The sequence below is a fragment of the Leucoraja erinacea genome, chromosome 21 (assembly GCF_028641065.1).
Source record: "Leucoraja erinacea ecotype New England chromosome 21, Leri_hhj_1, whole genome shotgun sequence".
Lineage (NCBI taxonomy): Eukaryota > Metazoa > Chordata > Chondrichthyes > Rajiformes > Rajidae > Leucoraja > Leucoraja erinaceus.
Genome location: NC_073397.1, coordinates 16,315,796 through 16,335,947, shown reverse-complemented (window position 1 = coordinate 16,335,947; position 20,152 = coordinate 16,315,796). Strand labels below are relative to the sequence as shown.

At 49.2% G+C, this 20,152-nt stretch overlaps 1 protein-coding gene across 1 annotated transcript; it reads right to left on the bottom strand.

The window, feature by feature from the left end:
* Positions 1–355: 355 nt before the first annotated feature.
* LOC129707295 (transcription factor E2F1-like) lies at positions 356–16,236 on the bottom strand. Its single transcript, XM_055652230.1, has 7 exons — positions 15,739–16,236; positions 12,583–12,673; positions 10,740–10,959; positions 4,252–4,410; positions 3,510–3,624; positions 1,987–2,203; positions 356–1,066 (listed from the first exon to the last, which is right to left on the bottom strand). The coding sequence occupies exons 1-7, from the start codon at positions 15,967–15,969 to the stop codon at positions 828–830; spliced, it is 1,272 nt and encodes a 423-aa protein (XP_055508205.1). The 5' UTR covers positions 15,970–16,236; the 3' UTR covers positions 356–827.
* Positions 16,237–20,152: the final 3,916 nt, after the last annotated feature.

Below are 20,152 nucleotides of genomic sequence, written 5' to 3'. Positions count from 1 at the left end.
GGGTGGGGGGGGCAGTGGGAGGGTGGGGAAGGAGTACAACTGTAGTGTGGGAAGGGTCAGGGTCCCTGGCTGACTCACCAAGGTAAGGGGACGAGGGATATCTCCAACATGAAGACACTGATGAGACACTTATCATACAGAGGGAGACCATTTGGCCCATCGCTCCCATGCTGGGAGAAGAGCTCTAGACCAACATGGCTCTGCTCAAAAAATAAAATGACCGAGGCTTGTGCCCATTTCCATCCATCGCCATGTCAAGCAGCTTTCATTGTGAGGAACACCAAAGCTGGCTTGATACATGGCATCCAGGATCTGCTCTGGGGGGGGGGGGGGGGGGGGTGGGGGTGAAGGTGAAGAGAACAGGGGGCAAGGGCATAAATTAGGATCAGAGAGTGGAAGGGGTGGGTGAAATCGGAGCTTCTGCTGGCCTCTGATGGTGCTCCAATGCCACATTGACTTGCCCGAGAGACCATTAGAGAGGAGAGAGCAGAAGATCAGTGAATAAAACCCGCGTTGTACTCCCAGCGGACGGGGGAGGGCAGAATTGAGATTGTGTCCTTATGGACACAGCGGCAAAACTAAAACACCAACTGGAAATACTTGTCCAGATCTCCAAAGATCTCGACTGGCCCGGGGGGGGGCTGGAATAGATCAGGGAGCTGCATAACCTTGGGAAGTCTTCCTAGAGCTTGGATCAATAAGATGGTGGCCAGGGTTGGCATGGGACGTGGCAAGAGATCGGTGGGGGGGGGAGGGGGGGTTGTTGTCGTATGTTCCCAGAGCAGGGCAACCCAGACTTGAGTTCCACAAACCCCATGGGGATTGGGTCAGTACTCCAGAGGTTGCAGAGTGTCAAAGTTGCAGTCAAACAGCTCGCTGATCCCCTCGTCATCGTCCAAACCAAAATGGTAGTCCTGAAGGAGCGGCGGGGAGAGGTTGACAAAGGTGTCGTCAAAGGGCATCGAAGGAAGGATGTCTTCTGGCGGCTGCAGGAGGGAGGCGGCGGAGGTCAAAGGCGAGAGGTCAATGTCCACCACCGCCAAAGGTGAGATGCCAACGGTCGTCTCTGCGGAGACAAAAGACGCCGGTAAACAAACAAAATCCGACCTCCCCACCTGAAGAGTAATCAGGTTAAACAAAAATAATCTAAACAGCAGTTACAAGCAACTGAAATGCAAAGTTTGTGTGAAAGGAAATGAAAACTATTCAATGCTTGGGCCGGGGGTTGGTGCAAGTCTGCACTGCATTGGTGCAACTAAGATTTGCATGGGTTGGGAATATCAAACAAGGGGCTCTTATAAATAAAAGATACATACTTATAGTACAGAACGTGTTGACGGGGCCCTGTACAAATCCGTACAGACAACACATGTACTCAGGATCAAACCTGGGTCTCTGGCACGGTAAAGCAGCAACTCGACCGCAACGCCACTGTGCCACCACGACTTCATACCCATTCTGTGTCTGACAAGGCAATATCATGTTATAGTACAGGGCAGCGCAGTGGCACAGCGGTAGAGTTGCTGCCTTACAGGGCCAGAGACCCGAGTACGATCCTGACTATGGGTGCTGTCTGTACAGAGTTTGTATGTTCTCCCTGTAATCATGTGAGATTTCTATGGGTGCTCCGATTTCCTCCCACGCTCCCAAGACATGCAGGTTTGTAGGTTAATTGGCTTCTGCAAATTGTATTTTGTCGACTCTCTCTCGTGTGCAGAACAGTGCTAGTGCACAGATTGCTGGTCACCCGCGGAACTGATTAGTAAGGGTGTCGGGGGTTATGGAGAGAAGGCAGGAGAATGGGGTTGGGAGGGAAAGATAGATCAGCCACGACTGAATGGCAGAGTAGACTTGATGGGCGAAATGGCCTAATTCTGCATCTACAACTTCAGCATGCTAGAAAAATCAGTGGTGTACCTGTAATTCATCAAGACTTTTACATTTAAAAAAAAAAGGAAGTGGAAGGGTAAGAAAAGCCGTACAAACCTTGGTCTTGACTGGAAGGTGGCGATAGGGCTGTGCCTTGCGAAGTGCTTCCTAATGGTTCCTGATGTGCGATTTTGTGAAGGCTGTCAGTCCTGACGGGACTGACTCGCACGGGGCTGCCGAGAGCCTTCACGGGACTGCACGTGCCCGAGCTGTTCTCAGGGCAGAGAAATACATCCACGGGCCCATTGATGCTCTGCAAGGAAATCTGCAGCGCCTACGGGCAAAGGCAAACACGCAGGGTTATACACAGCCCACTTGCAACTATTCAACGTGCAGCAGCACGTCAACGGTCCAGCGCAGCACTTTGCACGCAGAGGGAGCGTCAGAACGAGGGCTTATGACAAGGATGCTATCTATCATTAGTTTCCATTGTCAATGTAGGATCTAATGGAGGATGCTGGAGAGATGCAGCATAGAACCAGGCCTTTGGCTCACCAGGGCCATCAGCATTGTATCCGATGGACAATGTTACATAGATACAATGACATTAGATCTAACGGAGAGTGACAGATAGCTTCCATCATGGTTCCAGTACCATTGTGCCACTGCTCCACCAGGCAGCACAGTGGTAGAGTTGCTGCCTTACAGTGCCAGATACCCAAGTTCCACCCTGACAACAGGTGCTGTCTATACAGAGTTTGTACGTTCTCCCTGTGACTGCGTGGGTTTTCTCCGGGTGCTCTGCTTTCTTCCCACACTCCAAAGGTGTGCAGGTTAATTGACTTGGGTAAAAATAAATTGTAAATCCTAGTGTGCAGGATAGTGCTACATGAAGGGTCGCTGGTCAGCTGGGCTGAAGGGCCTGTTTCCGCACTGTATCTCTAAAGTCCAAAGTACCATTAGATCTAATGGAGAATTATAACCTTTCCATCATCGCTGTGGGTTCTAATGGAGCATGGTAGAGAGATACAGCAACAGAAACAGGCCCTTTGGCCCTCCGGGGCCCACACTGACCATGGACCACCCACTTACACTCATCTAATCTAACTTTATTCTCTCCATAAAACGCTGGCATAACACAGCAGGTCAGGCAGCATTTCCGGAAAACATGGACAGGCGAGTATTCGGGTCGGGACTCTTCTTCAGACTGCTCCATGTCGTCATCTAATTCACCCAGATTCTACCACTCACTGGCACACTAGAAGCAATTTACAACAGCCAATTGGAATGTGGGTTCAAACCAGAACACCCGGAGAAAGCCCACGCGGTCACAGGGAGAAGGTACAAACTCCTTCGGGGATCATGACAGAAGCATCCTCATGGCGATCCCTGGACGTGACGCACTCTGTGACGTGTCAGGCGACAATTCCTTCAACATGTTGGACGACGACAGAAGCCGATAATGAGCTACATCGTCCGACACACAAAACGAACGAACGAACTCTGCACAGACAGCACCCGTAGTCAAGATCGAACATGCGTCTCTGGCGCTGTGAGGCAGCAACTCTACCGCTGCCCCTTGGTGGTCTACGCAGGATTCCAGCTCTGAAGACTGAGTGCTGGCCATTCACAGCCCTTACCTCACTGGGGTCCGTCACCTGCAGCTTGGTATCGGCTGGAGCTTTGATCACCATCACCATCTCTTCAGACAAGTCCTCAATGCTGCGCAGGTCTTGACACGTTACATAAGCAAACGTGCGCTAAAAGAAACGTTAAGGAACATTCATAGAACGCAGGAATCACAAGGCCCCAGCAACAGAGCAGCATTGGAGGGGTCTGTGCCCAAATCCATCACAACAGCCAGCAAATATTAATTAAAGCAATGAAATCAGAATTTTTTTAATGTTTTTTAGTAATGGCATCTATAAAACTGCTGAGTTGGAAGTAAAAGACAAATGGAAGACAAAGTACTGGAGTAACTCAGCGGATGTGGCAGCATCTCTGCACTTAGATCTCCTTCAGTGGGACTCAAAACTCCACGATGAGATAGTCTTAAGAGCATGGAAACAGGCCCTTCAACCCAACTTGCCCATGACGACCAACACGCCCCATCTACACTATTCCCACCTGCCTGCATTTGACCTATAACCTTCTAAACCTGGCCTATCCATGTACCTGCCCAAATGTTTCTGAGTGGGGATGATCAGCCATGATCACATTGAATGGCGGTGCTGGCTCGAAGGGCCAAATGGCCTACTCCTGCACCTATTGTCTATTGATATGACAAATCAACAGGCTGCCCTGAAGTGGAGGGCACCTCTGGACAATGCGCCCAATCTAAGCAGCAAACGAACCATTGGCACTGATTGGTGATAAGGATATCTCTGGCTCTCCGAGTCCTCGGTCAGTAGTTTGAGCTGCAGACTGCACTTCTGGATCAGTTCCTCCAGCCTACGGTCGCTCTCGTCCAGTTCAGCGATTTCCTTCACCAGGGCCTGACACCGGACGGCCATCTCACCGTCGGGAAGCTGGTTCCCACCCCTGGAGAGGAAGACAAGGTTGAGAGAAGGGGCGGCACGGTGGCGCAGCGCTAGAGTTACCGTCTCGCAGCTCCAGAGACCCAGGTTCACTCCCGACCACAGTGCTCGTCCGTATGGAGCTTGTACGTTCTCCCTGTGACTGCATGGATTTCCTCCAGGTGCTCCAGTTTCCTCCCCCGTTCCAAAGACGTGCAGGATTGCAGGTCTGTTGGCTTCAGTAAAATTGCCGCTAGTGTAGGGAGTGGATGAGAAAGTGAAACTTTGAAAATTTGCGTCAAGACATGCGAGCTCATTGGATTATTTCTGTACACTTGCTAACCGGGGATGTGGGAATGGCAATACTGGACTAAACACAAGAAAATAATTTCACCGTGCCTTTGCACGTGACAATAAAAGCACCATTGAAAGTGGGACAACACAGAACTAGTGTGAACAGGTGGAATAGTGCAGATCAGCGCAGACTCAGTGGGCCGAAGGGCCCGTTTCCTTGCAGTATCTCTACCTCTAGAAAGGAGATGAGGAGGAATTTCTTTAATCAGGAGGTGAATCAGTGGAATTCATTGCCAAGGAAAGTTGTGGATGCCAAGTCAATGGAAATATTTAAGGAGGAGATTAACAGATTCTTGATTTGTATGGGTGTCGGGGGTTATGGGGAGGACAGGAGAATGTGGTTGAGAGGGAAAGATAGATCAACCATGATTGAATGGCAGAGTAGACTTGATGAACCAAATGGCCTAATGCTGCTCCTAGACCTTATGAACTCTAAACATCCATTCCATGTATCTCTGCCTCCTTATCCATCATCATCTTGTCCAGTATTCCTGTGGTTTACATTCTTCAGGTATGGCCCTTTTAAAACTGTTCATTCACTTTACTGTACACCTCAGCCTCCTGCCCGAGTCCACAGGTCCAGCAATCCCTCAAGACTCAGCCTGTGATGGAAGTTACTTATCAAATACTCCCCACCCACAGACAATGACGCATTCCCATGGAGTCAGCTGGAGCGGTGTGCGCGCGGGGAGTGTCCCGGCCTGAGGAGCGTAGTAGACGGCATCAGGCCAAGTCCACCAGCAGGTCAGGCTCACCACCACGGACCAGAGACTCGCTCACCGCAAACCAATGACAGAGAATTCGTCGGTGGACCCAGCCCGCCCACCGCATACTCTTAAAGCAGCCATGTGCTACCGACGTTGATGGGCGCTGTGGCACTGAGCGAGGAGGGACCAGTGAGCAACCAGTTTAGGGGGATCGTAAAGAGAGGTGGACCCACGCCACCGAGATCAAAGTGGGGATGCGGCCAGCAGAGGGGCTGCCGAGTACCGGGGGGGCTCGTGGCAAAGAGCGAGGAGGAACCAGCGAGCAACCGGCGAGGGGGATCGTCGAGAGCGAGGTGCTCCGTTAAAAGAGAGGTAGACCCGTACCGCCGCCTTGTGCGGCAGCAGGCAGTACACAGGACTGTTTGGTGAACATTTGTTACGGTGTCGGTGTCAACACGTGCCGACACGTGTGCAGTGCCTAGGTGAGGTCTGCTGTATGATTTTACCGGGTTGTATGCAAAACAAAGCACTTCACTGTACCCAGGTACATGTGACAAATGGAATCGTTGACGAGGGTGTAGGTTAGCATCAGCGCGAGCTTCAGGGTCAGGCGGAGAGAGCAGACACGATGGCGTAACCTCCGCAAGAAGGGCACTTCTCTTTTATTCAGGAAACGCTTGATCAATGTGCTGCCTCATAAGCAGATCGGCGACAGAAGCTGCCGGCTACTGTGTCAACACAAAACAACACCGTGACTTTATACAGAGCGCTGGAGGAATTCAGCAGGTCAGTCAGCATCTGTGGAGGCAATGGACAGGCAACATTTCGGGTCAGGATCTTTCTTCAGACCGTTAAAAGTCTGAAGTGGGGGGGGGGGGGGGGGGGGGGGGGGGAGTCCCCCCCCGAGACACCGTCTGCCAAATCGATCTGAGAAAGGGTCCCGACCTGAAGCATTGTCTGTCGGCCAGTCTGTAGTTTTGTTTCATTTAGAGATACAGAACAGGCCCTTCAGCCCATCGAGTTAGTGCCAACCAGCAATTGCCACACACTAGCACTATCATACACGCTAGGGACAATTAACATTTTACCAAAGCCAATTAACCAACAAACCTGCACATCTTTGGAGTGTGGGAAGAAACCGGAGCTCCTGGAGAAAACCCACAGGGTCACGTGGAGCACATCCAGACACCATACAGACGGCACACATAATCAGGATCAAACCCGGGTCTCTGCCACTGTAAGGCAGCAACTCTACCGCTACGCCACTGTGCTGTAGAAGGGTCCCAAGCCGAAACATCGACTGTCTATCCCCTCCCCAGATGCTGCCAGACCCGATGAGGTTGGAAGGAAGTTGCGAGGCTAAAAGGGCATTTTGGCACGGAACGAGCCAGGAAAAAGAACTGGGAGAATACAAAGTCAGCCGATTTGACAGATAATTAGAAAAGCAGAGCAAGTATTATTATTATTATTATTTTTTTTTAAACAGTGAGAGATTTAAAGGCTTTGTCGTTTAGAGAGACCTCGGTGCCCTTGTACACAGCAAGCAAACAGGAAGTCAAACAGCATAAAGGCTGTGTCTGCTAATTTGTGCACCTTCGGCCCCCTCTGAACACCAAGGCCTTTCAATCTCACCGATTAAAACAAAAAGAGCCTACTCTGCTTTTCAAAATAACCACGGGGTCATTGGTAGTCTAAAATAAAAACAGGAAGAGCTGGAAATACGCAGGTCAGGCTGCAACTGTGGGAAGAAAAGGGGAGGCATTATTTCAGGTCAGGATCAATGTTAATTGCAGTTACAGTGGCTTGCAAAAGTATTCATACCCCTTGAACTTTTCCACATTTTGTCACGTTACAACCACAAACGTAAATGTATTTTATTGGGATTTTATGTGATAGACCAACACAAAGTGGCGCATAATTGTGAAGTTTAAAGCAGGGTTAGGTTATAAAAAAATATCCCAATCTTTGAACATCTCACGGAGCACTGTTCAATCCATCATCCGAAAATGGAGAGTATGGCACAACTGCAAACCTACCAAGACATGGCTGTCCACCTAAACTGACAAGGAGAGCATTGATCAGAGAAGCAGCCAAGAGGCCCATGGTAACTCTGGAGGAGCTGCAGAGATCAACAGCTCAGGTGGGAGAATCTGTCCACAGGACAACTATTAGTCGTGCACTCCACAAATCGGGCCTTTATGGAAGAGTGGCAAGAAGAAAGCCATTGTTGAAAAAAAGCCATAAGAAGTCCCGTTTGCAGTTTGCCACAGCAAACATGTGGAGGAAGGTGCTCTGGTCAGATGAGACCAAAATTGAAGTTTTTGGCCTAAATGCAAAACGCTTTGTGTGGCGGAAAACTAACACTGCACATCACCCTGAACACACCACCCCCACTGTGAAAACATGGTGGTGGCAGCATCATGCTGTGGGGATGCTTTTCTTCATCAGGGACAGGGAAGCTGGTCAGAGTTGATGGGAAGATGGATGGAGCCAAATACAGGGCAATCTTGGAAGAAAACCTGTTAAGAGTCTGCAAAAGACTTGAGACTGGGGCGGAGGTTCACCTTCCAGCAGGACAACGACCCTAAACATACAGCCAGAGCTACAATGGAATGGTTTAGATCAAAGCATATTCATGTGTTAGAATGGCCCAGTCAAAGTACAGACCTAAATCCAATTGAGAATCTCTGGCAAGACTCGAAAATTGCTGTTCACAGATGCTCTCCATCCAAACTGACTGAGCTCGAGCTATTTTGCAAAGAAGAATGGGCAAAAATTTCAGTCTCTAGATGTGCAAAGCTGGTAGAGACATACCCCAAACGACTTGCAGCTGTAATTGCAGCAAAAGGTGGTTCTACAAAGTATTGACTCAGGGGGGGCTGAATATTTTTGCACGCCACACTTTTCAGTTTTTTTATTTGTAAAATTTTCCTTCTACTTCACAATTATGCGCCACTTTGTGTTGGTCTATCACATAAAATCCCAATAAAATACATTTACGTTTGTGGTTGTAACGTGACAAAATGTGGAAAAGTTCAAGGGGTATGAATACTTTTGCAAGCCACTGTAGTTCAAGAGGACAGCAGCTTACTCAGCGGTCTTTACAGACGGGGAATAAATACCAGCTCTACCCACAGTCCGAAAAATTAACAAATTAAAAAAGAATCGGTGAGAATTCTCTACCCAAGAAGTCTCAGTTCCAGAGTTCATTCCAGGAGGGAATTGCTGATGGATTTTAGGAGCATTAAGGGAACCAAGAGTTGTGGGATTTGGGCAGGTAATGGCTGTCGGGACCAATCCGTGAACCGCACACTCAAGGGCAGATGAAGGTTGTCGCTGACAGGCTCTGGGCGGCTGCCTTCCCTGCCTTTGATAACATAGAACTAGTATAAACGGCCGATCGAGGGGCAGCGTGGATTCGGTGGGCCGAAGGGCTTGTTTCTATGCCGCATTTATCAATCAAAGTGATACACTTCTATTGCCACTTGCACATCGATATGCTAGTAAACAATGTTACATATAACCTTTGGCATTTTGGCCTGCAGTAACAAAAATATGCTTCAAGAGGCAAGAGTGTTTTATTGTCACATGTCCCAGATAGAACAATGAAATTCTTACTTGCAGCAGAATGTCATTGTTCTTGCTGGGACATGACAACTTCTTTATTCTTATTCTGTAGTATATATATATATACTTATTTCTAATGAAAAGACTGTCTGAAATTCTGAGGGAAAAATAACCATTATTGCAAGTCCAAATCTCTCCAACCTCCTTTCCACCATCTGACAGTATTGTCTTCATATGTTATTTTCTATAAAATAAAGCTTCTTAAGACCACAACTGTCAAGTTATAGCAGAACTGCTTGTAGCTGCCTACTTTTATCAGTGCTTGTACTTGGGCTAAATAACCTTCCCCGCCACTTTTAGAACCTTTTAATATTAAGTGACTTCCCTCTTGTCCCGGGGTGGCCTTATCAACCCTAGATAGTGTGGCTGAGGCCCTGTAGATACAGGCCCTGGTTGTGCTACACCCAGGCCCTACGTCATTGTGCAGCCCAGCATTAGTGAACTGCCTGACCTTCGTTCGAGACGGGAAGAGGGAGGGAGCTCACATCTGGGGCTGGTCTCCTCAGCCCCCTTTGCACACAATTCCCAATTTTGCAACCCTCCCTCTACCAACAATTGGATTGGATGCACAAGGCTGCGGCACGAGGACGCAACGGTAGAGTTGCTGCCCTACAGCGCCAGAGACCCGGGTTCGACCCCGTCTACGGGTGCTGTCTGTACGGAGTTTGCACGTTCTCCCGTGACCGCATGGGTTTTCTCCGGGTGCTCCAGTTTCCTCCCACACTCCAAAGACGTACAGGATTGTAGATAAAGTGGCTTCTCTAAATTGTAAATTGTCCCTAGCGTATAGGATAGCGTTAATGCATGGGGTGATCATTGGTCGGCGCAGACGGTGGGCCTGTTTCTACACCGTATCTTGCCATTCTTGCCATAGAGGGAGTATAGAGAAGGTTCACCAGACTGATTCCTGGGATGTCAGGACTTTCATATGAAGAAAGGCTGGATAGACTCGGCTTGTACTCGCTAGAATTTAGAAGATTGAGGGGGGAATCTTATAGAAACTTACACAATTCTTAAGGGGTTGGACAGGCTATATGCAGGAAGATTGTTCCCGATGTTGGGGAAGTCTGGAACAAGGAGTCACAGTTTAAGGATAAGGGGGAAATCTAGGACCGAGATGCAAAAAACATTTTTCACAGAGAGTGTTGAATCTCTGGAATTCTCTGCCACAGAAGGTAGTTGAGGCAAGTTCATTGGCTATATTTAAGAGGGAGTTAGATGTGGCCCTGTGGCTAATGGGATCAGGGGGTATGGAGAGAAGGCAGGTACAGGATACGGAGTTGGGTGATCAGCCATGATCATATTGAATGGCGGTGCAGGCTCGAAGGGCCGAATGACCTACTCCTGCAACTATTTTCTCTGTTTCTATGTATCGCTAAAGTCTTAAGAAACCAATTTACTTTTAAATATAGATCTATAAGCAGAAACATTGACAGCACGAGCTACAGCATGGAAACTGGCTCTTCGGCCCACCGTTCCACGCCGAACACCGATCAACAGGACGGACTTGTTCCATGTTATCCTATCTCATCGAGTCCCTATATGTTACAGACGGGCTGTCCCTGGAACGATGGGCCAAACAGCCTTCATCACGGCCATTTCAGTCAGTGATTTAAACGCTGTAAAGAGAGCAGCGGCGATCTTATTAATTAGCGGCCACACTTACAGCCATTGGATGTGGTTCTTAGACTTCTTGGTGATCAGCTTGATGCCCTCCAGTACGTTGGTGATGTCGTAGATTCTGCGCTTTTGCACTTCGAGGACCTGCGCCGCCCAGTTCAGGTCCAGGACGCCGTCGGGAGACTGGCCCAGCAACTGGATGAAGCGCTTGGTGATCAGACTGAGGGAGGTATCGTATCGCGTCTTCTCCACCGGCAACTTCAGGCCTGACGGCGAGAGCAAACGCGCGGGGCTAACGCAGTCATAGAGAACGGAAAACCCAACTTGCTCAAGATGCCCCATCTAAGGGAGTCCCATTAGCTTGCAAAGATAGACACAAAGTGCTGGCGTAACTCAGCGGGTCAGGCAGCATCTCTGGAAAAACAAGATGGGTGACGTTTTGAGTTGGGACCCTTATTCAGGTGCTGCCTGACCCGCCGAGTTACTCCAGCCGTTTGTGTCTATCTTCAGTACAAACCAGCATCTGCAGATTTTTCATACCCATTTGCCCATATCCCTCTAAACCATCCCCATCTTTAGTTACTTTAGAGACAGTGCGGAAAAGGCCCATGGGCCCACACCGACCAGCAATCGCCCCGTACATTAGCGATATCCTACATACGAGGGACAATTTACAGAAGCCAAATAACCTACTCCCCAGTTTGTTAAAACAAGGGTCTGCTGTACTGTAGAAGAAGCAACTAATCTGTGCACAGCATGCTCTTAGAGGTGGCACAGTGGTAGAGTTACTGCCTTACAGCATTAGCCACAAGTTTGATCCTGACCACAGGCGCTGTATGTACAGTTTGCACGTTCTCCCTGTGACTGGGTGAATTTTCTCCGGGTGCTGCAGTTTCCCCTCACATAGAAACATAGAAATTAGGTGCGGGAGTAGGCCATTCGGCCCTTCGAGTCTGCACCGCCATTCAATATGATCATGGCTGATCATCCAACTCAGTATCCCGTACCTGCCTTCTCTCCATACCCCCTGATCCCCTTAGCCACAAGGGCCACATCTAACTCCCTCTTAAATATAGCCAATGAACTGGCCTCAACTACCCTCTGTGGCAGAGAGTTCCAGAGATTCACCACTCTCTGTGTGAAAAAAGTTCTTCTCATCTCGGTTTTAAAGGATTTCCCCCTTATCCTTAAGCTGTGACCCCTTGTCCTGGACTTACCTAACATCGGGAACAATCTTCCTGCATCTAGCCTGTCCAACCCCTTAAGAATTTTGTACGTTTCTATAAGATCCCCTCTCAATCTCCAAAATTCTAGAGAGTATAAACCAAGTCTATCCAGTCTTTCTTCATAAGACAGTCCTGACATCCCAGGAATCAGTCTGGTGAACCGTCTCTGCACTCCCTCTATGGCATCCCAAAGACGTGCGGGTTTGCAGGTTAATTGGCTTTGGTAAAAATTGTAAATAGGCCCTAGTGCGTTGGATAGCGCTAGTGTACGGGGTGATTGCTGGCCAGTGCAGACTCGGTGGGCCGAAGGGCCTGTTTCCGTACCGCATCTCTAAAGTCTAAAGTGAAGCCCATGTAAATAACAACACAAGAAGGGCCTCGACCCGAAACATCACCCATTCCTTCTCTCCAGAGATGCTATCTGTCCCGCTGAGTTACTCCAGCTTTTTGTGTCTATCAATAATAGTAAGATAACATTTTATATGACGTTGATTGAGGTATTATTTTTTTATTATTCAAATAGAAACATCCCAAGAATAATTAATTGATGAATGACCTTCAGTAAAATCAGCCCCCCCCCCCTCCCTCCCTTTTGCTTCCTCCTCCTGGTCAAGAACCTGGTGGATCAAAGGCATAACTGGCCCATCACCGGTCAGTACGTACCTTTGCCAGAAGACTTGCCCTTCCCTGCCAGGGTCTCCATTTCCACGGCCAGGTACTGATGATCACTCTCGAGCTCCAGCTTCCTCTTCACCTGCCCAACACGAGAAAAAAAAACCATGAGCTGGTTCACTCACAGTGACGTCGGGTGCAAGGGACAGAGAGAGGCCATGGAGTTATACAGCAGGGAAAACAGATGCCAAACAAGGTGCGCCATCTTTTTAGCTCAGATTAGAGATACCGTGCGGACATCAGCGATCACCCCGCACGCCAACACTATCCTACACACTATCCTACACACTAGGGACAATTTACAGAAGGCAAATTAACTCACAAACCTGCACGTGTGTGGAGTGCGTGAGGAACCGTGTGAAAACCCACGCTGTCACGGAGAACATACAAACTCCATACAGACAGCGCCCATAGTCAGGTTCAAACCCGGGTCTCTGGCGCTAACAGGCACCAACTCGACTGCTGCGCAACCGTGCCACCCTTAAAACCAGGCCTTTCAGTCCAACTAGTCTATGCTTGCAAGAGCTGATGACTGGCACTTGACCTCCTGCTTCCTCCCTTCACTTGATCCTCTCGATTCACCTCTCCTACTCCCCGTCCGCGTTATCACCACTCTCCGAGTGATGAGATTCCGACTGGATGCGGGTTTGTTCTGCTGGGAGCCGGCATGAACCATCTGGGAAGAATGGTCTTCGTACGGTGGTAAGCAACAGCCCATTTGCTTTTCAGCCAAAGCCACACACAATCCCATTAAATCCGTATCCACATTCCCATAGCAATAAAAATAATGGGAATGCCGAGCATTCCTGCCCTGCTCTCGGCCAGAGCGGCACAGCTTGGAATACCCAAACACTGGCTAAACACAACCACCTCAACGAATGAGGAACCAGACGTCCTTGTGGCCCCAGAACCGCACCACAGAGCGTTCAAAGTCCGTCACTTTAAAGCCCCAAGGACATTTTGAAAAAGCGTTTTATTAAACCTATTCTTTCACCCGTCCAAAACACGGCTGCCATGCTGTTCCAGAGGAAATGCAGCAAAGGGTTACCAAGCCCGCAGTGTGGAGGCATCGGTGACCCAGGGTTCTTGGAGTTGGGCCCCAGAACCGTCCGAGCACCCAGACATAAGCCCGCGAGGGGCCCCCCCCCCCCCCCCCCCCCCCCCCCCCAGACTCACCTAGATGCCAAATCCAGCAACCTCTAGACATTCCCCTCTACCCAATCCAACCACAATCTAGACCAAACCCCCCCCCCCCCCCCCCCCACCCCACCCCAAATCCAGCAACATCTAGGCCTCCAGTCCCAGGCAAGGCCCATCTTGGCCCAAATCCAGCCACATCTAGACACCCCCACCCACTCCTCTCTGGCTACATCCAAGTCCCCAAACCCAGGACAGGCCCACCTAGATCCCCAATCCAGGCACATCTGGAGCCCTAAATACAGGTCCTTCTGTGCCTCAAATCCAGCCACAATCTAGACCACCCCCACCCCACCCCTCAAATCCAGCAACATCTAGGCCTCCAATCCCAGGCCATGGACCATGTGGGCCCCAAATCCAGCCACATCTAGAACCCCCTCTCCAACAATCCAGACACATCTAGGCTTCCAAACACAGGCCCATCTGGGTCCCAAATCCAGCGCTATAAGGCAGCCACTCCACCCCTGCACCTACGTACTGTGCATTTCTGAGACAAACTCCCTGTCTGCAATGATCACCAGAATTGACTAGGCCTCAAATTTCTACTGTTGCCAAGGTGGTCAGGCCCAGACAGGGAGTCAAAAAAACCCTACACATCATCAACTTGCTTTTCTATAGCAGCTACGGACATACACACAGTCATGCAAACAAAAGGTGCAGGAGGGAACTGCAGATGCTGGTTTACACCGAAGATAGACACAAACAGCTGTTGGAACAGTGGGTCTTAGTTAATGAAGAAGGGTTTCGACCCGAAACATCACCTATTTCTTCTCTCCACAGATGCTGCCTGACCCGCTGAGTTACTCTAGGATTTTGTGTCTATCACATAGTCATGCATAATGATGTGCAATTACAGGCAGACATACACATGGACAGAGCTAGAGACACATGCCGCATGCAAACACACACACACACGTGGCTCTATGTCAGCATGTGTGCAGGTGCACACATATGAGCATGAGGTTGTGAGCAGCAATATACACACATATGGACACATATGTACAGGCATTAATAAAGGTGCACATACATGGGCGTGGGATATACTCGGTAACAGTGGGTACACCAATGCCTATGTGTACGGGATATACACCCTATTAGTAGTATACATAATAATATTATAGGCTCACATATGTGCTCAGGCTACAAGCAGTGACACGTAAATAGGCTAGTGGGGTGGAAATTGGAAACGATATACAACCACACATGTGCACAGTAATGGGCAGCAATGTACATGCACACATGTGGGCACAGGGCTACAGGCAACGATACACCTACCTGCATAGGGCCAGGGACTACAGGCGGCGATACACACCCACACAGAGGCACAGGCAGCTACACAGATGTAGATGAGGCCACAGGGCTTGGGGCAGTAATTAGGTTGCCACATGGGGCAGCAGGCAGTGATATAGATGCCTGCATGGGGACGTGGGTAGCAACATAGATGCCCATACAATTCCAGTCTGTAAAGTATGGATATATATATATATATATATATATATATATATATATATATATATACACATATACACATATATATATATATATATATATAAAAAATAGTGTGTATATATGCACATATTGATATGTGTATGTATAGATACACACACCTGTATGTATGTATGTATGTACATATCAATATATACACACACACACATATCTATCTATATCTACATACACTCACATACATATATATACCTTTGTACATACATACCTCGATATGCTCATATCCATACCTCTATTTATCCATACATAGACAAACAAATGCATTTGGGTGCGCACATACATAGACACATCTATGTAGTTATAGATAAATGTAGATATGTGAAGTCACATATGGATATAAAAACATTGAGCCCTGATCGCCCAGGCTGAACTGGTGGCTGGGTGATGATTGTCACCGTTCTCTCTCTCAATCACTCTCCCACCCCCACACAGACGAAAACAAATTACCGGAGGGCGTCCCAGGGGTGGCCGCTGCCCCCACTCAGCTGAGCCGGGACCCTGGGGAGTGGCGGCGAAAAGGAGCACCCTGCGAGCAGCCTGGGTGCCTGCCTGCCCCGACCCTGTCCCTGCCTCCTCCACCGCCACCTCGGCTCGGCCGCTTCCAGGCGAGGAGAAGATTAGCAACGCGGACGTCCCGGGCTCCGGCTTGATGGCAACGGGGAACGTTTCTTTGGACATTGTCCCCCCCCACCTTGTTGTTCTTTTTTTATGCAACGAGGGAAGCGTTGCTCGCTGTAGGAGAGAAATAGTCTTAAAATGTTATTTTTTTTTAAATAAGGCGGCAGGTAGCGTTGCTGCTGGCAGTGCGGGGGTGGTTGCAGCGGTCCCGGGCGCCGATGCAGCGATGAGAAGGAGCCGCCGGGCCGGCCACACGATCCAGGAAGCGCTGGGCGCCGGCACTGATACTTTTTACGCGCCAAATATTTGCCGCGAAACAGCGGCCGCCCGGTGTAGCAATCCGGCCTGGCCCCGCCCACAGCCCTCCGCCTATTGGCCTCCAGCCCCGTCACTTTCACAGGCGGCCAATCATCGGCCGTGTAGCGATCCGACCCGCTCCCGCCCACAATCCCTGCCGTTATTGGCCGCCGTTCGTCCCTCCCCCGCTCCCATTGGATGACCTCGACGTCGCTCACGGGAGGCGGGCGTTCGGAACTGACCAATCCACGGTCGGGCATAGATCCCGCCCACATCCCGTGTCCCCATTGGTTGCCGTCCGCCCAACATCAGCTTCCATTGGCCGGTTGCCCCGTCGTTCACCGGGGGAGCGCTCAGAGCCGCTCAATCATCGGCGGCGCTCGGCTCTTTCCGGCGGCGCTGGGAAGGCGGGCGGGTTTGAAGTTGGATACAGAGGAAACCAGGAAGTGGCGCTCCATTGACTCAGATACCAGCCATCAAAGTGTGTAGGAAGGAACTGCAGTTGTTTTACACAGAAAACAGGCACAAAATGTTGGAGTAACTTAGCCAGTCAGGCAGCATCTCTGAACAAAAGGAATGGGTGACGTTTCGGGTGGATACCCTTCTTCAGATTGAGAGTCAGGGAGGGGGAAACAGATATGAAAAGGAACATGGAATAACTGAATGCAAGGTATGGAAAAGGACAAATCATCGTCAGTAACGATGATCATGGAAAGGTAGAGATACTGGTTTATACTGAAGATATACACAAAATGCTGTAGTAACTCAGGGGGAGGGGGTAACAAAGGAAGAGAAACTCAAGATCTCAGAACCAAAGTCAACAACTTGCTGTTTATATGTATTATGTACTTAATCGGAGATTGTCTTTATGTATGACAATAATCTTACTGATCTGTATACAAACAATAATTTCATTCTTTTCAATGTACCTCAAATCCTGTACCTGGATACATGTGATAATAATAAATTGCAATCCGTTGTTTCATCTTAACCAAGGATGTTCAGCCTCTTTACATCTCCATTCCCCATCAGAAAGGCCTCAGAGCCCTCCTTCCCCTTACCCAACCTTCCCAACTATCCACCACCCCTCCCTACGGTTCTACATTTCACTCTCCACCTTTCTTATCAGATTCTGCCATTCACACCCCATTATCATCTCCAGCCTTGGTTACCATCAAGGCCACCAGCAGAATCAAAGACCAGGCTTACCCCAGTCACTCCCTCTTCTCCCCTCTCCCATCGAGCACTTCCCACAGACGTTTGAAAATGCACACCTGCAGGTTCAGGGACGACTTCTTCTTGCGAATGAAACATAAATAAACCAAAGGAATAGTTAGATCTCGCCGGGTGTCGAGCAGCCAGGTTGTTGTCTCTGTGTCAATGTCTGCCAGACCCTGAGCTCCATTTGGCGGGTGGTAGAGCGGGCACTCAGGTTGGCTGTCTGTTGTTCTGCTCCGCATTCCCAGGCTGGTCTCTGGCGGAGCCCCCATCTCCACATGCTGTACAGAGTCTGTTGAGCTTCACCCATACTCCTCTGGGAAGGTCAGACCCTGGACAGCTTTTATATGGTGAAGAGATGCAGCTGTTTAATGGAGATGAGGTTGCCATCCACTCCTGTGACCACTTGGTGGCTGTCCAGTGTGCTTTTGTCTCAGTTGGCTGGATGGGATGCTAGGAGTTGTCTTCCATGTGGAGCAAAGGGGTGACAGGACTTCAGTCGGGGTGGCCTCTGCTCGCTGCTGATAGCCTGATGGAGGAGGAGATCTGGGTCCATGGCACATGAGATAGTGCCAGAGTTGCTGCTTGCCTTCGGATCCATGCAGGCGGAATGCCTGCGAGTATAGGGAGCTGCTCGACTGGAGTAGGTTGAAGGCACCCAGTGATGGTTCACAAGGCGCTGTTCAAGCTCGTGTCTACCAGGCTAGTATGTCTGCTTCTACTCCATACGGGTGCGCAGTACTCAGCTGGAGCATACACAAGAGCTAAGGCAGAGGTGTGAAGAGTTGATGGACTGGCTCCCCAATTTGTTCCTGCCAGGCTACGGATGAGGCCACTACGTGCCATGACCTTGTCGCGGAGACCAGCCAGGTATTGACGAAATGTAAGTGACCCATCCAGCTTTATACCGTGGTAAGTGGGTGTTTGTTGGAAGTCCAAGTGCCTATTGTTAACGAGGACAGGGTAAAGGTTCAGGCAGGGACCAGAACAGCTGTTACCAGGACCAATGGTACCTGAGCTACCATTTACCTCAATGGAGAACCTCGGACTATCTTCAATCGGACTTTACTAGACTTTATCTTGTACTAAACATTATTCCCTTTATCCTGTATCTGTACGCTGGGGATGGTTTGATTGTAATCATGTGTAGTCTTTCTGCTGACTGGCTAGCACGCAACAAAAAGTTTTTCATTGTACCTCAGTACACATGACAATAAACTAAACTAACTCAGCGAGTCAGGTAGCATCTCTGGAAAAAAAGGTGCCGTTTCAGGTCGGAACACGTCCCGAAACATCACCTATTTGTCCAGTGATGCTGCCTGGTCCACTGAGTTACACTAGCATTTGTGTCTAAAACCAGTCATCAGATTGTGGATTTGTGTAGAATGATGTAAGGCTCCTTGTTAAGGTTTATCCCAAACAGCTCCGTAATCAGGACTCTCAGATTTACGGACTGTTCCCAGGAATGCATTCAGAGACGGACGTCAAATGCTGCTGTAAGGTCATCAAGTCGGTGAGGGACGATCTTTGGTCTGCCTAAACTTTGTAGACCTCCCAGCAGAGCGAGATGTCCGTCGGGGGAATGTTGCCGACTAGCCCACTCCAAACTGCAAGAGTACTTGCTGAGGGACGCACTGAAGCTCGGTGCAGCCAACGTCAAGGCTCTGTGGGGAAGGACCACAGTCTCGGGTCCTACTGCGTCCTTCAAACAAGGGAAGGGATATCACCCCAGTGGTGCCACATGAATGGCAAAAGGGAGCTTGATTTCTACGGGTGTCCGGGGTGATGGCAGGAGAATGGAGTTGAGACGGAAGGATCGATCAGCCATGATTTGTTTGTGAAAACTACCGAATACAAAGCTAATGAATGTATCCATGGCCGCTGAGAATGTCGGAAGAGTTTTAGCACCGTTCTTGTTTAGTATATATTTATAATTACTCTGTATAAAGTGTAATTTGGGGGGAAATAGTGTTGTAAATATGCCGATGTGATGAACATTTAAGCGAGGCAATTACCTTTAATCTGGGATAACAGGATTGTGACCGAGGTGGCATTGTAAACAAAATGTACCCATTGATGACACTTCAGCTGTTAAACTTTTATGAATGAAGTGCATTTTTTTTTAAATAAGGAAGAATGTATGTGAGCGGCATAAGATCAGATTCCAAATAAAGTCTGCCCGACTTCTCCAGAAATGCCGCCTGACCCGCCGGGTTACTCCAGGACTCTGGATCCTTTCATCATCGGATTGGGTGTGGATGTGGGCCAGAGGTTACATTCACAGCTGATAAATCAGCTATTAGACATCATTACTCATCACTAAATCCCAGCTCGGCCATTACTACTTTGCTCTGTTGTACACTTTAATAATCGGGGATTGTGCTTAGGTACGGCAATACTTTACTAGACCATACGTAAGAAAATAATTTCACTGTGCGTTTGCACATTTTACAGAGATACAGTGCACAAACAGGCCCTTCGCCCCACCGAGTCCGCGCCGACTGGCGATCACCCGCACACTCACGCTATTCTACACACTAGGGACAATATACAATTTTTACCGAAGCCAATTAACCTACAAACCTGTACGTCTTTAGAGCGTGGGTGGAAACCGGAGCACCCGGGAAAAACCCACACAGTCACATGGAGAACGTACAAACTACATACAGACAACACCCGTGGTCAGGATCGAACCCGCGTCTCTGACGCTGTAAAGCAGCAACTTTAG

Coding starts and splice junctions, on each gene's coding strand:
- LOC129707295 (XM_055652230.1), bottom strand. CDS start 15,969: ATGTCCAAAGAAACGTTCCCCGTTGCCATCAAGCCGGAGCCCGGGACG. Junction 12,674..15,738: donor CACCCCTGGGACGCCCTCCG/GTAATTTGTTTT, acceptor CGTGTTGGGCAG/GTGAAGAGGAAGCTGGAGCT. Junction 2,204..3,509: donor AGGTGACGGACCCCAGTGAG/GTAAGGGCTGTG, acceptor CTTTGCCCGTAG/GCGCTGCAGATTTCCTTGCA.